This window comes from Ictidomys tridecemlineatus, chromosome 3 (genome assembly GCF_052094955.1).
Source record: "Ictidomys tridecemlineatus isolate mIctTri1 chromosome 3, mIctTri1.hap1, whole genome shotgun sequence".
Lineage (NCBI taxonomy): Eukaryota > Metazoa > Chordata > Mammalia > Rodentia > Sciuridae > Ictidomys > Ictidomys tridecemlineatus.
In genome coordinates this window covers 49,836,552-49,856,809 of record NC_135479.1, presented here as the reverse complement: position 1 = coordinate 49,856,809, position 20,258 = coordinate 49,836,552, and the positions used below count along the sequence as shown (strand labels likewise).

The following is a 20,258-nucleotide window of genomic DNA, read 5'->3' as shown; positions in this document are numbered from 1 at the left end:
CTATACCTTGCTATATGAGTACAAACTTGTATTTTATGACCTAAATTTTTAAAAAACTACTTAGTGTCCAGCCCAGAGCATGGTGTTCCCTCCAGTAAATTCCTTGTCTCCCCCTGACTCCTTTTCTTGAGGGCCCAGCTTATGTTTGTCCTCTCAATGGAACCTTCTAGGTCCCTGAGCTGAGTCTGAAGTACTTCCTTCCTCCACCATGCTCCCTTGGCACTCTGTCAATGTCTAGTGACATTTAGTAGACTGTTAGCTTGTTTTCTTCCCAGCTGAACTATGTCTTCTTGGGGATTGAGTCAGGTCTCCATAATCACAGCATTTATATTCATAATACTAGATTGTTACAAAGTAGCTTTGGGGAATTTTAAAAATTAAATTGTTCTTGCTGCTGCCTTCCTTCTCTGAAATGACTGCTCTGGTGAATTAATCTGCTCCATCTCAGCTAAACCAAAGGCTGAGAAAATCTAGGCAATGGGCCACCTGCACATATCTCACCATTGTTTCTCCAGGTGCAGTTAGAGCGGATCCGGCAAGCAGACTCCTTGGAGAGAATCCGGGCAATTCTGAATGATACCAAACTGACAGACATTAACCAGCTCCCTGAGACATGACACCCTGACAGCAGGATTCTAGTCTGCACTTTGGGGTTTTTAACTCATCTTTAGATCAACATTAATTATTATTTAACTCTTAACTGAAGAAGCCGAAGTCACAACAAAAGGACGATTGGAGAAATGCTTATTTCTGGTGAGAGAAGACTGTGCAGCACAGGGACAGCCAGCAGCCAGGGTCATTTGCAGCCAACAGACCTTTCCAATGAACACTAATCAGACTCCGGGCTTGATTCCAACAGGTGTGGGATCAGATTTGGTGATGGAAAAGGGCTGTATCTTTGCCTGATTTCTCCAACATAAAATTTTCAAACACATTTTCTTACCCTAAAGCAACTTCCCAGTAGTGTTTGGAATTACATTTTCTGTTCATAGTGAGAGAATTTTTTTTTCTGTTGTCTAGAGAGCTCATCAGTAACAGTATTCAGATAGCAGACAGAGGTGTAGTATGCTGTATGAATATTTTATATTAAAATATGAAGTTTGAGAGCAGGCCATTGGCTACTGACTGTATTTCCCTCGTTCAGTACATTTTCTTCTTTTTACCATTTTATCTTATATTGGAGGATTTTTAAATGCTACTGAAACTTGCCTAAGAACTTTAAGACTGTGGCAGACCAAACTAGTTCAAGTACAGAATTAGGATTTGAAAACTTGGCTGAGGTTATATATGGATAATTATATATATGTATGTATATATGTATGTATATATACATATATATGTATGTATTGGAAGTTGAATTTAAAGGAAAAGCACAAGAAACTATTTGGAAGCACTTTTTCTGCATACCTGGAAGATCTTCGTGGGCCCCACAGGTGCCAGGGTTGAACTGGCACCAGACTTTTGATGTTTTGGCCTAGTTATTGGATCAGTGAAAAAATAATAAACAAACTATACCTGACATCATCTATCATATATTTATAAATCTACTTATTTTCAACTTGAATCAGTGGGCTTAAATATTATTTGTTTTAAAAGTGTCAAATATAGAAAAGTTATGAGGTTTGGCAGATACTTACTTGATATTTTCTTTTACAATTTTGATCTGGAGTCTAAGTGACAATGCTCACAGTGAAATTGGGGAGAAATCCATTTAGTGTATCAATCAGTTTGGAAATCTACTCTGTCATTTTCCAAGAGTGTGAGTTTCTTGTGTGAAGAAAACCTTGGTGGAACAAGTTGTTTTTGCCATAGCTTCATGAAGTGTTGCAGAAACAGTAAATTTGTGTCATGCTCACTGTTCACCTGCTGCAGTACTGCCCCAAGAGCAGCTAGTGGAAGGCTCTGTTTAATTCACCATGTACAACATTCAAAAGGAAAAATGTTTAAGTACTTTTTTTAATTGATGTTGAATAGCAGAAGGATACCTGAAGGAACCTTATAGGAATTAGTGAACTTTGTTATAAATGAAGTCAGTATGGATTTGTCCTAAAGATCTTTCTTCCACAGGATAAATGATAAGGACTACATTACATCATCCCATGGATTATTTTTGTAGTCTTGCATTCATGATTATGAATTTAAAAGTAAATACTAATTATGAAAGTAGTGCTAAAGGCTTGTCATGCATGAAGCATTATAACTGATTGAAGTCCTTTTGTATAAAGTCTACCTGGTTTAAAGGAAACATGTCCTCTTTGAGTTACAGGGAATTTTGTTAGTTACAGAATATGATTTACAGTTAAGACTAGTTCCTTGCATAGGCTCCAAGCTTATTTAGCACTATAAATCATGAGGAGTAATTCGTAATCTTTCTGAACCATTGTTTCCAGTTAACTGCTGAGACTGAGCACCTTTTTTTTCTCCAGAAGATGGGTATTGGGGCAATAAAATCATGATTAGGGAACTCTTCATGGTCTGTACTATGGCAGATGCAACTGTTGGAATCCACTAAATTGAGAAAAATATCCTAGAAAAACCCAAACTGAGACTGCATTTTAACAGTCTGGTATGAAACAAACTGCTGTGATACTCTCCAGGTAGGACAATTCTTTAAGTGGGATTTTCTGGATAAATGAAATCTGATTTAAGAAGGTGAAATTTATCCCTTCTAAGGAAAAGATCAGTTGGGTTTCACAAGTGTTCCTGTGCTTGTATTCAGTCTGTGTACACCTGTTCTCTCGCATGTCTAACCCAATTTACCTCTTACCTGTAATGTACCTTACAATGTGGTTTTTAATTGGCAGTCACTTGGCCATTTCTAGGCAGGTATGGTTATTACCTTTCAGAACTCATATATTGGCAGGTACAAAAAGATGTAAAGCTGAGACAAAACCATATACTGCCTACCAAGCTATTTCTTTCTTTCTTTAAGGTGCTAACACTTGCACCTTGTACCTACTCAGTCGAGACACAGCACAGCCAAACTCAGCTCTGAAAGGTAATAATGCCTGTGAGAAGTGAGCAGAGGTGGCCTTGGCAATTGTGGATCTTTAGCTCTGCTCTGAGCAGATTGCAGGTGTAACTGTTGCTAACTGTACTGAAGGTGTTTCCTTAAGAAGAAGTGTTCGAATTAAAAAAAGCTGCTGCCCAGTAGACTGTGTGGCCTTTTCCTTTGAATTCTAGTGTTGTGATGCTACTTTAAAATGCAGCTCTTATTCTGGCTTCAATAGAGAGAAAGTTCAGTAGGGTCAAGGAGACTTGGAAGTGTACAGCTGAAAGCCTGTGTCTCAGGGTGGTTTTGTTTTTGAAAATGATACCGGGCCTTTGTTGCATATGATCACTGAATTTAGTTATAAAGCACATTCCAATTTTTAAATATATTTATTCAATAATTATAAAACAAATATAAAAAATGATAAACCACACCAAATTCATCCAAAAAAAATGCTTCTTTATAAATTAGTGCTGTTTGGTTTACAGTATGGGTTTGAATCTTCAGTTCTGTTAATTTCAGTTGTGAATCTAATCCTGGTGTCAGAAGTTTACATGATTTCGGATATCATTGATTTGCTTCACCATTTCCCTTATGTGTTCACCCCTGTAAAATCATAAAGTCACTCATTTTTAGAGATGAAAGTCATTAGTACAGAATCTTAAGAACTGAAACGAGTAATGCTGAATTATCTAAGAACTTCTTTGCTTAAATTAACTTAAGGTTCCAGATGGATAGAAGGTATTTACTCATTTAAGGCGGCAAACTGGTTCAACTACTGGAATTTATTTTTTGTGGCTAAGTACTGGGGATAAAACCCAGGACCTTGTGTATGCTACTTGATTGCTCTACCACTGAGCTGTATACCTCCAGCCCCAGGATTTTTTTTTTTTAATATTTATTTTTTAGTTGAAGGTGGACACATGATATCTTTATTTCATTTTTATGTGGTGCTGAGGATCGAACCCAGTGCCTCACACATGCTGGGCAAGCATTCTACCATTGAGCAACCCCAGTCCCCCAGGAAATATCTTTGAACATAGTCTCTCTCTGGGAAAATACTTTTGACCACGCAACAAAATCACATTACAGAAAAGCCATCATATTCCATCCTCTCACCATACTCATTGCTTAAGTCCCTATCCTAGTAATTAGTGATGTGCAGACACTAAAACTTGGGAATCTTTACCTGGACAGACAGAGGGAGACTTTGGCATACTCCAGAGAAAAAAACTATTTTCACAACAATAGCAAGTTTATAAGCATTTACTTACTCCTCCTTCAGAATGGACTGGATGCATTTCCGCTGGTAGGCACTGAGGGTGATGCTCGGTTTTTGAGGACTTGGCACCTTTTCCATCTTTCGCTGTTGATAGTCTTTTTTCATAGTAACCTTAAGTAATCAAACAGAACATGAATATTTTAGTATGCTTTGCCACATGTTTTTACATGTTTTAATCTGTTCTTGTTATATTTTATGAAATTATTTTCTGTAGCATAATGCTTAAAAAATAAGACTGAATTTAACCACCTTGTACCCATTCCTACCTGTTTGATGGCATTGCCCAAATGTCGAAGTTGATCTGGTATCAGCTGTAATTCTTTCTTCATGTCTCTCTCACTATCAGAGAGAACTGGGAGCTGAGTGTGAAAACTGTGAAGAACTTTTTTCATCCTTTAGATAAGGTAAGCAAACATCTCAGCTTAAGATCTCCGCTAATTATGAGAAATATAATCACAATAAAGCTTGTAATTCAAGACTCTGGTATCTGGGGAGGAGGTCTCCACAGGATAGATTAGGGGAAAGTGACATATCTTTCCTAACATACACTTTAGAGGAGAAACAGGGATCCATTCAATTCTATAGGTATGTGAGCAACTGCTAAGGTCTATTTTCTTCATAATACTATAAGTACTTAATAAGGTTGCTAGTATCTGAGTAGGGAACTGAATATTACACATCCCACTGACCTGTTCATGATATCTTCTTGTTTCTCCTTGGCTTCCTCATATTTGTCAGCTAAGCGCTCAGCCATTTCCCGTAGACTCTTCCTGATGGCATAAGAAACAAAAGACTCTTGGGGTTCACTGATGTGTTCAACATCTTGAGGTGAGATTCAGTGCCCTACATTACTGTTTCATTCTCCCTAGTTTTGACACTTACCTCTCCTCTCGACAATAATTGAGATCTTCTAGCTGTTTCTTTTTTTGGTCACATAATAATTTGACCCTTTAAGAAGGAAAATAAAGTTTAATCAGAAGCCAGGCCTGGGCTATTAATACCAGCTACCAACCAGGGACTAATGGTTGTGAACATAAGACATCCTACCTCCGCTGAATCTCTTCCTTTGCCAGGTCCTGCTTAAGAATGTACTGTTCTCTGAACACCTGGGTGGCTCTGCTGATGAGCTGAAGGCATTCCTCAGGAGGAGGGGCCAAATCCTTTTCAGATGATCTTAAAATGAAAATTTCTATCATTTTCCTTAGCCAAGTAAGACTAGTGAAAACAGACTGAGTCAGCTGCTTTTTTTCCTTTTTTGCACTTATTTATTTTAAAACAAGGTCTTGCTAAGTTGCTGAGGCCGGCCTCAAACTTATGATCCTCTTGCCTTAGTCTCCAAAGCCATTGGGATTATAGGCATCCACCCCCATGCCTAGCTTCCTTTTTCACTTTGTTTATCACTCTCAGGTGTCACTTCTCTTCCTCTACTCACTAACTGATGAGATATGCCCTGTGTCTCTTCCACCTCCACCACAGTAAAGCAGATATGAAATAGCTGAAGACAGAAAGGATGAACAATAATTTTGAAAAGAGAGAACAAAACCCATTCTTAAAATCTGGATGCCCAAGATCACATACTTGAGAAATGCTGGATTGGCAACACTACGTTGCAAAATGCTTCTAATATGCTTTTCAAAGGAATCTGGGGTCTCAGCCAGAATACGGAGAGGGGACTCTGTCACTTCAACATCTTCTCGGGTACACAGAAGGGGAGGAGAAGCTGGATGGACAGTACTCCTATAAAACAGATAAATGAAAGTCTACCAATGGAATTATTTACTATATGAAAGCATAAACCAAACTTATCCAGAACTTGGAGAACATAAACAAAAAGTTGTTACTCAAAAGCACAAGAATGTATGTTTTCCACCTTGAAGAGATCACGTTCAGAAGTTGTCCCTTTATGCTGCCATGTGTGAAAGCATTTTGGACTCTACCAACAGATCCTTTCCGCAAAGGACTCAAGAACTTGTTTTAAAAGCTAGAGCCACAAACAAGTCACTCCTTTCTTAGGTACAGACTTGATCAACACCAATTTAAGACAGATAACAACTATATGCCATATGCAGTTGTATATAACTTGATTCCTAAAAATTGTATGCCCTCAATCATAAATATTTGCAAAGGCAATTTTAGAAAGTGCTTGAAAGAGTATAAAATTTTGGTAACATGGTAACTAACTTACTTTGAAAATGACAATTTAAATTCACAAGGTTTGTTAAACAGTGACATTACTTTACAGATAATCTATATTTTAGGGAGTTGGCAGAAACATGATTTGAAGGTATCCAGATAATTGAGTTTTTTCACCATTTAGGATTCATATCTTTACTCTGAAATTGGTGTGACTAGGTCCTATTTTACTAAAGGTATGTGGACTTTTGAAAAATATGCTGAGGCTGGGGCTGGGATTTGTGGCTCAGTGGTAGAGCACTCGCCTAACATGCATGAGGCACTGGGTTCAATCCTCAGCACCACATAAATGTAAAATAAAGATATTGTGTTCACCTAAAACTAAAAAATAAATATTAAAAAGAAAGAAAAGATTCCTAGGAGATGTCAACATACCAGTGATTTTATTTTGATTAATCTTGCTAATTTTCAGTCTCTTAGTATAAGCAACACAAAATTTTTATTTTTTTCCCCATCTAAGTAGTATTAGCATCATTTTTTTTTTTAATGTAGAAGACTTTTTTTTTTTTTTTTTTTTTGGTACTGGGGATTGAACTTGGGGCACTTGGCCATTGAGCCACATCCTCAGCCCTATTTTGTATTTTATTTAGAGACAGGGTCTCACCGAGTCACTTAGTGCCTCGCCATTGCTGAGGCTTAGCTTTGAATTCATAATCCTCCTGTCTCAGCCTCCCCAAGTTGCTGGGTTTACAGGCATGCAATATCAGACCTGGCTCACAGAAGACCTTCTAAGGACAGTAAATGAATGCTAGTATTTTCTACATAAATCAGTATATAGAAGCACATGCTCTGAACTGACACCAAGAGACTAGGCTTTAACATTCAGAACTGACTTTTGATTTTGATATTCCTACTCCTGCATTTATAAAACTCAGAATGACCTTCCAAAGCTGTTGGAAAAGGAAAATGGTAATTACAGCTTCATATCTGAGTTTCTTAAAAAGCAACAAGGACTGCTGAGTTTGGCTTTATACCACCTTTCTTCTAGAGTTTACACACTCCCTGATGAGGCTGGTAGAGAAGAAATTAAGACTGAATATGAACTTTAGAATCAGTCAGACCTAAATCCCAGTTGTCTTTTCCTTGACTTCTGCATTGGCTTAAACTCTGTTTCCTCTTCTGAAAGATGGGGAACAGTGTTCTTTTTGAAGGCTACTCTGATAATTCCAGGAGGTGATGCAGGAATATGGCTTACTTCTGGGCCTGGCACATACAGCTTGATGACTATTAAATCTAGTTCATATTAACAATGGAATTCATTATTAACTTTAGTATTTTTCCCACACTTTAAGGAAAAGCTCTCAATTTTCAGCTATTTGATGGAGGTACCAAAAACCATGTCTAAAATGAACACTTCAAGACACAGCAGGGAAAATAGTCATCCACCCTTTCAACCCTCAAGCCAGAAGCTAAAACAAACTGTAATATGTCAGGTGTGGTGGCGAACTCCTGTAATTCCAGGAACTTGGGAGGCTAAGGCAGGAAGACTACAAGTTCAAGGCCAGCCTCGACAACTTAGGCTCTAAGCAACTTGGTGAGATCTTATCTTAAAAATAAGAAGGCTGGGATGTGGCTTAGTGGTAAATTGCCTCTGGGTTCAATTCTTAGTACCAAAAATTAAAAAAAAAAAAAATATGTATAAGTTTGAACCAGTTACTATGTAGAAAATATAAAAAGGAAGGACATACAATAAAGGCCTTGTGAGGCACTCGTAGGTACTGGTGATGCAGATCATTGTGGGCCCAAGAATATCAGGGACAATCCAGAATCCTCGAATTGGAGCTGGCTGCCTGGAGGAAAAAATTCAGTTAAGTTACAAAGCGGCAGATGCAATCATACTAAGAACAAAGACATAACCCAATGAACCAAGAACAAAGAACGTAACCAGCCTGTGGCCTTTTCAGGCCTAGGCTGATAGTTACCTGGGATATGATATCAGTGCCATAATCTCAAAAGTGGTGATATGGAAGCCTGTAATAAACCTCTGATCAGTCTAAACTAAACTGCCACTTATCAGTCTAAGAGGCCATTTACCAAGTCCCTCAGGAACCTACAGGCTCACAGGGTTTATGATAATCTCAGAGGTCACAGTACACTCAAGTTCACTCTTTATGTATCAGCTCACACGTAAACACCAGCTATATGTGTGTGTCTCATCTAGTGCCTAACAGATTCAATGAACTTTAGGGTATATCTCACATTACACATTCAGTGAAGCCAACATCTATCATAGGACTTCATTTAGTGCACCTAGCATACACCTCCCTCTAACTTCCTTCCTACTTCACCTAAAGAAACTGCAAACTGTGGCTCTCAAATGGGAACTATCCCTGCCAACACACTCTATAACTGGCCCCCATGAAATCCCACCCTCAGGCCACAGCACGTTTTTTTGTCCCTGAACATTTGTACCATTTTCTCTCTCATCTGAAAATTGCACACTGACCAATTCTCACTTTCCTCCTTTAGAATAGCAGTCTCTAGACAGTAATAAACAACACATTTCCTATCCTCGTTCTAAAGGGGAGGGAATCTAGGAAATTCTAGAATTTTACTTTTGTTATCAGTGTGAAGCCCACATTGAGAGAGTGCTTACATATTATATAACCAGTACCCAGGTCAAAAATTAGAATGCCGCAGCAGCCTCAGTCCTATGGTTCTTTGTATTGCCAAGTCTATGATCACTGCTCACCAGTTCCTTGCTGCCTTCTCTTAGAAACAGCTCCTCCCTGGTATCCTTGACATCCTTCCCTTCAGGTTCTCCTTCAGTGTCTCTGGCAGCCCTTTATTCACGTTTCCTTCCAGGGCTGGGCTCCTGTCTCTACCCACTGCTCATACTTTAAGATCACTTCACGCAGATCTCCTCCACTCGTCTCAGGCCCTTTACTGGGTAACCTTACATTGGAGCCAGAATCATCACTCCAATGCTGACAATTCCCCATCTCTAGTGTCCTATACAAGATCACTCCAAACTTCAGACCTATTATCTCCAACTGCTAGTAGGCTCCTCCACCTGGATGGCCTACAGAGAACATAAAACTCTAGATGCCTGCGTAATTCATCTTGCTTCTTCTCAAATTCACTCATTATGTCTCCAATTGTCTGAAAAGTATCACATTTATCCTTAGAAGAAACTTTGGAATCATTCTAGACACCTCCCTTTTCTCTTATTCATCAAATATTCACTGAGTGGCACTCTGGTACACACTGAGTAAACAAAAGACCAACAGAATATACTAAGAATAAGAAACTGCTTTCTTCAAACATATTGCAGTAGTGGTGACAGACATTAAGCAAACACAAGTTACAATATAAGAATATAATATGATAAAAAGAACAGGAGGTCCTCTGAAGGAATCAATCAAGGAAGTCCTCTGAAGAAATGACAGATTAGCAAGAGGAGTAAGTGTTGTGTGGGTGGTACAACCTTTAATCCTAGCTACTTGAGAGGCTGAAGCAAGAGGCTCACTTGAGCCCAGGCATGTGAGGCCAGTCTACAATATAGCAAGACCCTGTCTCAAAAACAAGAGCAAGAGTTAACCAAGAGGATAGTAAGCTATGATCAGGACTGGGACAGAGAAAATAACATGTGGAATGGCCTTGAAACAGGAGAAAGGTTTAACATGATACTCTTGGGGTGAAGTATTCTAAGTATGTATGTACTTGAATTACTGAAATGAACTAGTATTATCATTGTATACATGGGAGAGATGAGCTTTACCTGCATGGCAGTGGCTTTGTACAAAGGATATGTTCTACAAAGCATTTCTGTTCTGTAGCAAGTTCTTGTAAACTATCCTTATCTTCTTCATCTATAAAGGAAAGCATATAAATTAATTGATGCTTAGCCAAATCTTCATATTAAATGCAATTAAAAGTACTTTTCTCAAACCATTCCTTCTAAAGGATTATTCCCTTCTAACAAATATCCTTACTTCAGGCGTCTAGATTTCTGCTGTGGAAAGGAAATTAAGGTTTTTCTTGGTCAGGCTGTAAATGGAGAAACATTTCATGAGAATAATCTCAGGAAATACCAAATGTCTTCTTTGAAATAATGAGAGCAACTATGAACAGAGCAGGGAGGAAGAGCAGGAAGAAAAGATTAACATTAAACAGAGACATGAGATGGGAGGGAAAGGGAGAGAAAAGGGAAATTGCATGGAAATGAAGGGAGACCCTCATTGCTATACAAAATTACATATAAGAGGTTGTGAGGGAAATGGGAAAATAAAAAGGAGAGAAATTAATTACAGTAGATGGGGTAGAGAGAGAAGATGTGAGGGAAGGGGAGGGGGACAGTAGGGGATAGGAAAGGTAGCAGAATACAACAGTTACTAATAGGGCATTATGTAAAATTGTGGATGTGTAATCGACGTGATTCTGCAATCTGCATTTGGGGTAAAAATTGGGAGTTCATAACCCAATTCAATCTAATGTATGAAATACGATATGTCAAGAGATTAGTAATGTTGTGAACAACCAATAAAAAAAAATAATCATCTCAGGAATAATTCCCTTCCAGTCTTCCTTTTCAACACTAATTTTTTTTTTTTTTTTTAAATAATACCCTTTGGGCCACCAAACTCTCCCATTCTGAAGTGTACAATCCAGTGGGTTTTACTATATTAATAGAACTGGATAGCCATCACTACAATTAATTTACAATATTTTCATTTCTCTAAAAGAAACCCCCAGACCTATTAATGATCACTCTCAGTTTCTACCAACTTTCTCAGAGCTAGGCAACCACTCATCTTTCTGCCTCTGTGGATTTGTCTATACTGGACTTTTCATGTACATGGTATCATAAAATTCATAGTTTAATTGACTTCTTTCACTTAGCATGTTTTCAAGTTATCCATGTTCACCCATATTGGAACATGTTATTAGTACTACATTCCTTCTTATGTCTGAATAATATTTCATTGTGTGGACGGATAGACCCATTTTTAATAATCTATCAGTTGATACACACTATGTGGCTACTATGAATAATGTTACTATGACCACCTGTATACAAGTATTTGTGTGGACATGTTTTCATTTCTCTTTGAGTATATACACAGGGGAACTGCTGGATATATTGTAACTATGCTTAATCTTTTCCAGAACTGCCAAGCTGTTTTTCAACCACTGCACCTTTTACATTCTCATTAAGCAATCTGTTAGAGTCCCCATTCTTCCATAGCCTCATCAATACTTGCAATTGTCCATTTTTTTTTCCTTTTGGACATCTCAGTAGATATTCAATGATATTTTATTGTGGTTTTGTGATATTTCATTTCCATAACGACTAAGGATGTTGTAAAAAATTTTCTGTTATTTATGTATCATTGAAGGAACAATACGTATGCAAATCTTCTGCATTCCCCACCACCCTGCACCCTTTTGTGGTTCTGGGGATGGAACCTGGGATCTCATGCATGCTAGATAAGACTATAACCAATGAGCTACACTCCCAGCCCCACTTTACCCATTATTAGGTCGGACAAGTCATTTTATATTATTGAATTCTAAGAGTTCTTTGTTCTAGTAAGTCCATTATCAAATATATCATTTACAAATATTTTCCCCGTTCTGTGGATTTTCATTTTTGTGACAGTGTCCTTTAATAATAAAGTTTTAAATTTTGATGATAAACAAGTTATCTATTCTTTCTCTAATTGTGCTTTTGATGATATACCAAAGAAACTACTGCCTAAGCCATTTGACAAAGATTTATGCCTCTTCTAAAAACTTTATTGTGGTAGGTCTTTTATTTGGGTCTGATCCAATTTGAGTTCATTTCCACAAATGGTTTTATAAAGCAGGAGTCCAAGGTAATTTTTTTTTTGTATGCAGATACTCATTTGTGCCAGCATCACTTGTTGAAAAGACTATTCTGTCTCCACTGAATCGTTCTGGCATCACTGAAACCAAATGACTGTATATATAAGGTTTATTCCTACACTCCCAATTTCTATTTCATTGACCTGTTTTTGTATCCTTATGCCAATATCGTACTGTTTTGATTACTATGGTTTTGTGTGAAATTTTGAAATTGCAAAGTGTGGACTTGCCAATTTTGTTTTTCAAGACTGTTTTGGATATTCCAGTCTACCTGCATTTCCATATGAATTTTTAGGGTAATCTTGTCAATTTTTGCAAAGAAGTCAGCTACAACTTTGAGAAGGATTGCACTTAATTTTTAGATCAACTTAGGAAGTACTGCCATTTAACAACATTAAGTTCTCTGATCCATGAATATGGGATGTTTTTCATTCATTTAGGTTTTATTTTCTTTCGTTGTCTGGTAGTATTAACTGTATATCCTGCGTCTGGCACAGTGATGCACACCTATAATCCCAGCAGCCTGGCAGGCTGAGACAGGAGGATCAAAAGTTCAAAGCCAGCCTGAGCAACTTAGTAAGGCTAGGGCCTTACTAAGTTAACAAGACCCTGTCTCAAAAAATAAAAAGGACTGGGGATGTAAAGCACCCCTGGGTTCATTCCCCAGGTCCAAAAGAGAGAGGAAAAAAAAGTATATTCATCACTTCTTTTGTTAAACTTATATTTTATTCATTTTGATTCCAGTATAAACAGAAATGTTTTCTTAGCTTGTATATTGTTCATTGATAGTGCACAGAAATGAAACTGCTATTTATACACTGGTCTTATATCTTACAAATTTGAATATAACTACTAGTTCAAATAGTTTTTTGGCAGATTCATGGTATCTAAGAAGAGAGTTTATTTTTTCCTTTCTAGTCTGGATATCTTTTATTACCTTTTCTCAGCTAACTTCCTGTCTAAGACTTCTGTTATAATGCTGAAGTGGTATGAAGAGATAGCTCTGTTTTACTCCTAACGGGGAAAGAACATGTTTACAATTAAATTGGTCACTGACTTGGGGTGATTACCAAGCAAAGCCTTGAAGTACATGCAGGCTAGTGGTTTCTTCTTGTTATTAGTACAATACAAGGAAAGATAAAATCAAGGGAAGAAGTTAATAAAATGGAACAAGGACCTGATGACATGAGAAATTCTCAGTCTATCTGGATGGCAAAAGATGATAAAGAGATTCACTGTCAGAAAATCATGCTATAGACAAAAGGCTATGAGTGTGGCTGTACTACTTTATTAAATACCCCATGAAGGTCAGAATATTTAGTCACATAGAATAGAGATTGCAAGTGTGACTTATTCGGCCCTCACATCAGAAATCCAGAAGTAGAGTTGGGATTATCTAGGAAGGATCTGTGGAGGATAAACCACTTACCTACTGAAATGAATCTCTATGATACACACAAGAAATCCAAAAGTTTCTTGAGAATTTTATAACAGCTACAACAGTGCTGGTTTGGACTAAAAAGACTAGAAAGAAGATGAGAGAAGGCAGTTCCACCCTAAAATTCTACAGGTAAGAAACAAGCTGATGAAACTATATAGCTACAAACAAATGCTACCATCCCTAAAAGACACAGGACAAGTCAACTTGAGGATTATCCCCAGGCCTTCAAATCTATGAGTATTGGGATTTGGAAATTGCTTCATCCTGTAACAATTTCTTCCCTTTTGAATTGAAATGTCTGCAAATGGTATCCTTCGCCGCTCCTGCCACTGTGTTCTTGTTAAGTTGTTGTGTTTCATGGTCCATAAACAGAAAAACTTCACCCATAGTTGATTTAAATGATGAGATATGGGACTTTTTAAAAACTCATAAGATTTGGATGAGATGTTGAACTAGTGTTGCTGTTGTATTATTTGAAATTTTTGAGAATGTTAAGGTGAATATATTTTGCGTTTGAGTCAGATGTGAATCCTGGAGGTAGACAAGGAATGGACTGTAGTACACAGAATAATGGATTCTCAAAAGATGTCCACATCTCAATCACTAGAAACTGACTATACAGCAAAGGGGAATTAAGATCACAATTAAGATCATGCAGAACTTCTAACCTACAAAACTGTAGTAAAGTTGTGGTATTTTAAGCCAGTTTTTGTGAATTATTATAGCAGCAATAGAAAGCTATATAGAAAGCATTATTCTTTCAGCTACGGATTCTTCGGAGATGCTCTTTATCGGTCTGAATAAGTTCCTTTCTATTACTAGTTTATTGACTGCTTTTTAACATGAAAGCTGTTGGATTTTCTTAAATGCTTTTTCTGCATCTATAGAGATGATCACATGGTTTTTGACCCTTATTCTATTCACATGTACACTACATGATTTTCAGATGTTAAACTAACCATGTATTCCAGAGATAAATTCCACTTGGTTGGGGTGTACAATCCTTTTTACATGTTACTGGATTTGGGTTTGCTAGTATTTTGTTGAGGATTTTTTGTCTACATTCATAAGAGATATCTGTCCATTGTTTTGTTTCCTTGGATGTCTTAGTCTGGTTTTAGTACAAATGTCATCCTGACCTCACAGAATGAGTTAAGAAGTGTTCCCTTCTCATCTACTTTTTTGGAGAAGCTTGTAAAGAATTCTTTAAAAGTAAAGCCAACTAATCCTAGAATTTCTTTTGGAATAGCGTTTTTTGTTTCTTAATTATTTTCCCTATCAATTTCTTGTTATAGATCTATTCAATTTTTAAATTTTGTCTTGAGTCAATTTTGGTAGTTTCTTTCTTTCTTGAAATGTGTCCATTCCACCTAGATTATCTAACTGGCATACACTTTTTCACAGTACCCTTTCTCTTTTTTTCCTTCTTTGGTTTCTGTAAGCTTGGTAGTAATATTCCTTTTTTTGTACCAGATTGTTATAATTTTGGGTTTTTTTTGTTCTAGTTTTTGGTACTCTAACTAAAGATATGTCTTTTTTTTTTTTTTTGGTACCAGGGATTGAACCCAGGGGCACTTAACCACGAGCAACCACCCCAGCCATTTTTATTTTTTATTTTGAGACAAGGTGTCACTAAGTTGCTTAGGGCCTCGGTAATTGCTGAGGCTGGCTTTGAACTTGTGATCCTCCTGACTCACCTTCCAGAGCTGCCAGGATTACAAGCATGTGTTTTCATGCCTGGCAAGGTTTGTCAATTTTGCTGAACTTTCTAGAGAACAAACCTTTTACCAATTTTCTATTGTTTCCCTGTACCAAACTACTTGTTTGACAGAACATCTAAAACCTACCGAAAAACACATAAAGTTAGTAAACTCACCTGATCCAAGAAACTTATGAAGTTTATGAATCCAGGTTAACCCAACACTATGTACACCAGCTTCATGAGTACAGTGATATCTTGACGGACACTTGGGATCTGCAAATAGACTCATTAATGACATAAAGGTATCCATTAGAAAACTGAAATAATTTACCTTAGTAGTCTACAAATACATTTGTTGATGGAAGTCTGTAGGAATTTCATACTGTGGCACCACATCAAGGAGTTTGAAATTTTTAACTTTTAAGTTCAATTTTCAAATATATTTTAAGTAAAAAGTCCAATAAAATTCAAATGTTAATTTTCTAGAAATCAACAAAGTGGAATCCACTAAAGCATGAAAACTTGTTGTCAGGTAACTCATTATGCCTTTTGGTCTATGTATACATTTATTTAAAGTTCTTCAAGATAAATGGTGATTAAGAATGATAGCTCTGTAGAAAACTTATGCTTCACATCTGCTTAGATGAACTAGTTGAAGTAAGTGCACTCCTACAGCACAGGTACTACACTGACTCCAGCATAACCCCTCAGTGAATATTCTGTCATAAGTAATAAGTTAGGCATCAAATGAGAAGTGAAGTTTTGTATTTTCATAATGTTGATTTACAGATAGGTCCAAAGTTTATGACACTAAGAAATGGGAGCAATTGTTAATTAAGATAATGTAACTGGCTTTGAACCAAAATTTTCTGTACTGCCTTCGAGTCTAGTAACAATTAGGACAATCCTGAGGGTTAGAGTTGTAGCTCAGTGGTAGAGCACTTGCCTAGCTCATGTGAGGGCCTGGGTTTCATCCTCAGGACCAAATAAAGATAAATAAATAAAATAAAAGTATTGTGTCCATCTACAACTAAAAAAAAAGTTAAAGATGAGCTCCTGAATATATTATTATTTGTAAATATTTATCTCTGTCGTTAAGAATTTTAAAATATTGAAATAACAAAATATATAAATAATGTACATAGTAAATTTATTTTTTCATGTACCAGGGATTGACCTCAGGAGCACTAAGCCATATCCCCAGCCCTATTTTGTATTTTATTTAGAAACAGGGTCTCACTGAGTTGCTTAGCACTTCGCTTTTGCTGAGGCTGTCTTTGAACTCAGGATCCTCCTGTTTCAGCCTCCCCAACTCAGATTATAGGTGTGTGCCACAGTGCCCAGCTTGTACATAGTAAATTGGATAAGATGGCAATAATAATCCATAAGCATCTAAATTAAAATTTCCTACTAACAGCATACTTCCTTAATGTTAAATTTACAATAAGTTAATGTTATATTATCTTTATGTTTTATATACTGGAGTTCTGCATAACACTTTTTTCTCTTTCCACATTTTTTTATTGGTGCATTATAGTTGTACACGATGAAGGGATTTGTTATTACATATTTGTACATGCACACAATTATTTGGCCAGTATTGTTCCCTAGCACTCTCCCACTGACCACAAAATCTACTTTTTATAGGTGCAGGAAAAAGTCACTATTGTACATCTGAATGAATTCATACTGAGGAACACTATCTTAAAACTTGAGAATCATTTGTTTAATATTCACTGGAGAAAAAGAGTACTGTGTAGTGACTAAAAGGCAAAAAAGAACCCAGTTAACTTTTTAATTTTTTTATTTTTTAGGTGTAGATAGACACAACACAATGCCTTAATTTTTACGTGGTGCTGAGAATCGAACCTGGGTCCCACCCATGTTATCGCTGAGCCAGAATCCCCAGCCCCCCCCAGTTAACTTTGTTAAAGGCTGGAACCACAAAACAAATAAATTACCTGTGAACAGGCTGTGACTACTTAGTATAAATACATATAATGGAATAAAAGAACTACATTTAATGAATTCCTTACCTTTGTGAAGTTTAATTGGACATGAAAAGTCAGAATCAAAGGGATCATCCTCTCCAGATGCCAATTTCAGGGCGAGTTCTAGTTCAACACATTCAAACACATACAGAGAAGGAATGAAGTCAGCCTTGGAATCCCAGGACTTTTCTGACTGTAAAAGAAGTACTATAATTTTGATACTGCATATTCATTTGAAAATAATCACAATTAAAAACAGGAGAAAAAAGCTGGATCAAACAATGCTCTCAAATTCTTCTTAATTCCATCCCCTTTCTTAAGAATGTGTTGATCTTGAGAGAGAGGAAAAATGTATCCTTCTTTAGAAAGATTATTATATGTTAATAAGTCAGTCTATAGAAAAGTCAGCTGAGTGATTCAAAGGTTCCTTTACTTGCTACCAGAGACTGCAATACAGAGGTCAGAAAAATAAATAGGCAAATTGGTGGACCAACTAAATAGTGCAACCTAACTTCTATCTGTCTAGGTTTTTAATATGCTTCAATTATTTGTGTTTAATTTCCAAAGGACCAGATGTGTCAAATATAAGCTAAAATTCCTCATGTATTAAATATTCATATTGGGCCAAGAAGTATACCTGGTGTTAAAGATCTGAAATAGACCAATACTAGCCTGCACTTACTGTTTGGTCATCTTCCTCTTCCCCCTCTAGCACAACACAGTGATACAGCATTCCTGATTCAGTAGCAATCACTAAGATGTTGGGAACACAGGGTAAGCAGAGTATAGCACAAGCATCATAACCATAGTTATCTTCAGCAGCAGGATGCATGGGCAATGGACCCAACAGTTTTCCAATATTCCCAGGGCTACAGAAAAAATAAAAACATGTTTAGGAAATGTTAACAGAAGATAGATATGCTCATCCCCCTAAAACCATTCTTTGACTTGGTCTTCCTCCAGATATTATAAAATCACCATATACAATATAATATATTCCCAATGTCTCCACTTTTTCACTTTCCCACTAACATTCCAACACTCTTGTGGTTCTTAACCAGAGTTGATTTTGCCCTTGAGGGGATACTGTTAATATCTGAAAGCACTTTGGATTGTCACAACAGGGGTCTGTGTGTGTAAAATTAGTATCTTGTGGGTAGAAGCCAGAGATGCTGCTAGACATTCCTCCACAGGTCAGCCCCTCACAACAAAAAATCATTCACTTCTTTCTTTTCTCCTGGTACTTGGAATTGAACCCAGGGGCACTCTATCACTGAGCTACATCCCAGGCTTTTTTGTTGTTGTTTTGAGACTGGATCTTGCTAAGCTGCCTAAGCTAGGTCAAACTTGTACTCCTGCTCAGACTTTCTAAGTAGCTGGAATTATTGCTGTTATCACCACATCCCTCAACCAAGAATTATACAGAACAAAATGCCAATAATGCAGAGATTGAAAGGTTTTTTTTACCCTAAGTTGCCTATGGTAGCCCTTTTACCAATCTATTGAAATTACTCTGGCAAAGATCATCCATATGGTTCTCACTGTGAAATCCAAAAGGCTTAAGTGACGTTCTGCTACATTAACTTTGATTAACAAGGACTGCTTCTTGACACCTTAACACTCTATAACAATTTTTTCTTTCTTTCTCTTTTCTTTTTCCTTTTTTTTTTTTTTTTTTTTTTTTTTGCAGTATAAAGATAGAAGCCAAGGCCTTGTACATTGCTAGGTAAGCATTCTACCAATAACCTACACCCCTGACCCTCTAATGTCCTTTGCTAATTTCTTTCTTAAATACTGCTGTACTCCAGTGGTCTGCTGTTTTCAAAATACACATTTACATGGTAGCATATTAAATTGTGCCTGCTTTAACTACCCATATATTCTGACAACTCCCAAATCTTTTCTTCTGAGATGCAGCTACTCTTCAGAGCTCTGGATGCACGTTTTATTTAATTAGACAAACATATATATTTAGTCCTGGATGGTACACCCAATAACTGATGACTGAGATGGGGAAGCAGACATTTAACCCCAGAATTATTACACCATGTAATAAGTGTGACCAAAAAAAAAAAAAGGATGTACTGGGTACAATGGAACAACAAAAAGGTACAAAGAAATGAGTCAGGTAAAAAGGTGTAAAAAAATTGGAAACAAATTATCTTGGGGGGTAGGAGGGACATAGTTTATACAAAGTTCTGGAAACATGAAAGGCAAGGAACTAAGAGGGAGGAAACTTAGCTTACTATGATAGAAAGCAAAGTAAAAGCTCTAAAGCAACAGAAAAGTAGCTAGACAGATATCTAGAATTGATTTATGAAGCAGACAGATTTTATATTCAGAGTTTTTCTGGGTGAGTATATCACTAGAAGTGTAAGTCAGGAGTGACAGAGCTTCATTTTATAAAGCTCATCTGGTAACACTGAGGAGGACAGGAAGGGTCCAAAATTGGATTAAAGGAAACTACTTAAGAGAATATGATCTGGGCAGAAGATAAACATCTGAAGTAGGAACAAAAAAATGGTGATAAGGATGTAAACATTCAAGAAACTTTTATCATAAAATCAATAAAATTTGGGACAATTAGATGCAAGAGGATATAGATGACTACAAGTTTGGGACTAACACCACTAGGTAGATCATGATGTGGAAAAATTAAGGGGAAGAAGGGAAGGATGATAATGTTACCACAAAATCTCCCCAAGATGGGGTGGGAGTGTAACTCAGTGGAAGAGTGCTTGCCTAGGTGTATACCAGGCTCTGGGTTTACCTTTCCAGCACTACAAAAAACCAAAAACAACAACATAAAAAACCCTCCCAGGAAAAAC

At 36.9% G+C, this 20,258-nt stretch overlaps 2 protein-coding genes across 4 annotated transcripts in view; one reads left to right on the top strand and one right to left on the bottom strand.

The window, feature by feature from the left end:
* Positions 1 to 3,153, top strand: part of Rabep1 (rabaptin, RAB GTPase binding effector protein 1) — a 97,410-nt gene extending 94,257 nt beyond the window's left edge. The window contains exon 18 of the mRNA XM_078042720.1: positions 516 to 3,153. Coding sequence (XP_077898846.1) covers positions 516 to 617 — 102 coding nt within the window. The 3' untranslated portion in view covers positions 618 to 3,153. The remainder of the gene's footprint in view (positions 1 to 515) is intronic.
* A 277-nt stretch (positions 3,154 to 3,430) lies between these two features.
* Positions 3,431 to 20,258, bottom strand: part of Nup88 (nucleoporin 88) — a 30,127-nt gene continuing 13,299 nt past the window's right edge. For 2 of the 3 annotated variants that reach the window (XM_005337342.5, XM_040269501.2), the window contains exons 6-17: positions 18,113 to 18,299; positions 17,476 to 17,623; positions 15,614 to 15,712; positions 10,189 to 10,279; positions 8,156 to 8,257; positions 5,853 to 6,011; positions 5,322 to 5,447; positions 5,157 to 5,222; positions 4,964 to 5,044; positions 4,541 to 4,667; positions 4,267 to 4,385; positions 3,431 to 3,598 (exon numbers count right to left, since the gene is read on the bottom strand). In XM_005337342.5, coding sequence (XP_005337399.1) covers positions 3,535 to 3,598; positions 4,267 to 4,385; positions 4,541 to 4,667; positions 4,964 to 5,044; positions 5,157 to 5,222; positions 5,322 to 5,447; positions 5,853 to 6,011; positions 8,156 to 8,257; positions 10,189 to 10,279; positions 15,614 to 15,712; positions 17,476 to 17,623; positions 18,113 to 18,299 — 1,369 coding nt within the window. In that variant the 3' untranslated portion in view covers positions 3,431 to 3,534. The remainder of the gene's footprint in view (positions 3,599 to 4,266; positions 4,386 to 4,540; positions 4,668 to 4,963; positions 5,045 to 5,156; positions 5,223 to 5,321; positions 5,448 to 5,852; positions 6,012 to 8,155; positions 8,258 to 10,188; positions 10,280 to 15,613; positions 15,713 to 17,475; positions 17,624 to 18,112; positions 18,300 to 20,258) is intronic. The other variant, XM_013363803.3, reaches the window with a different exon arrangement.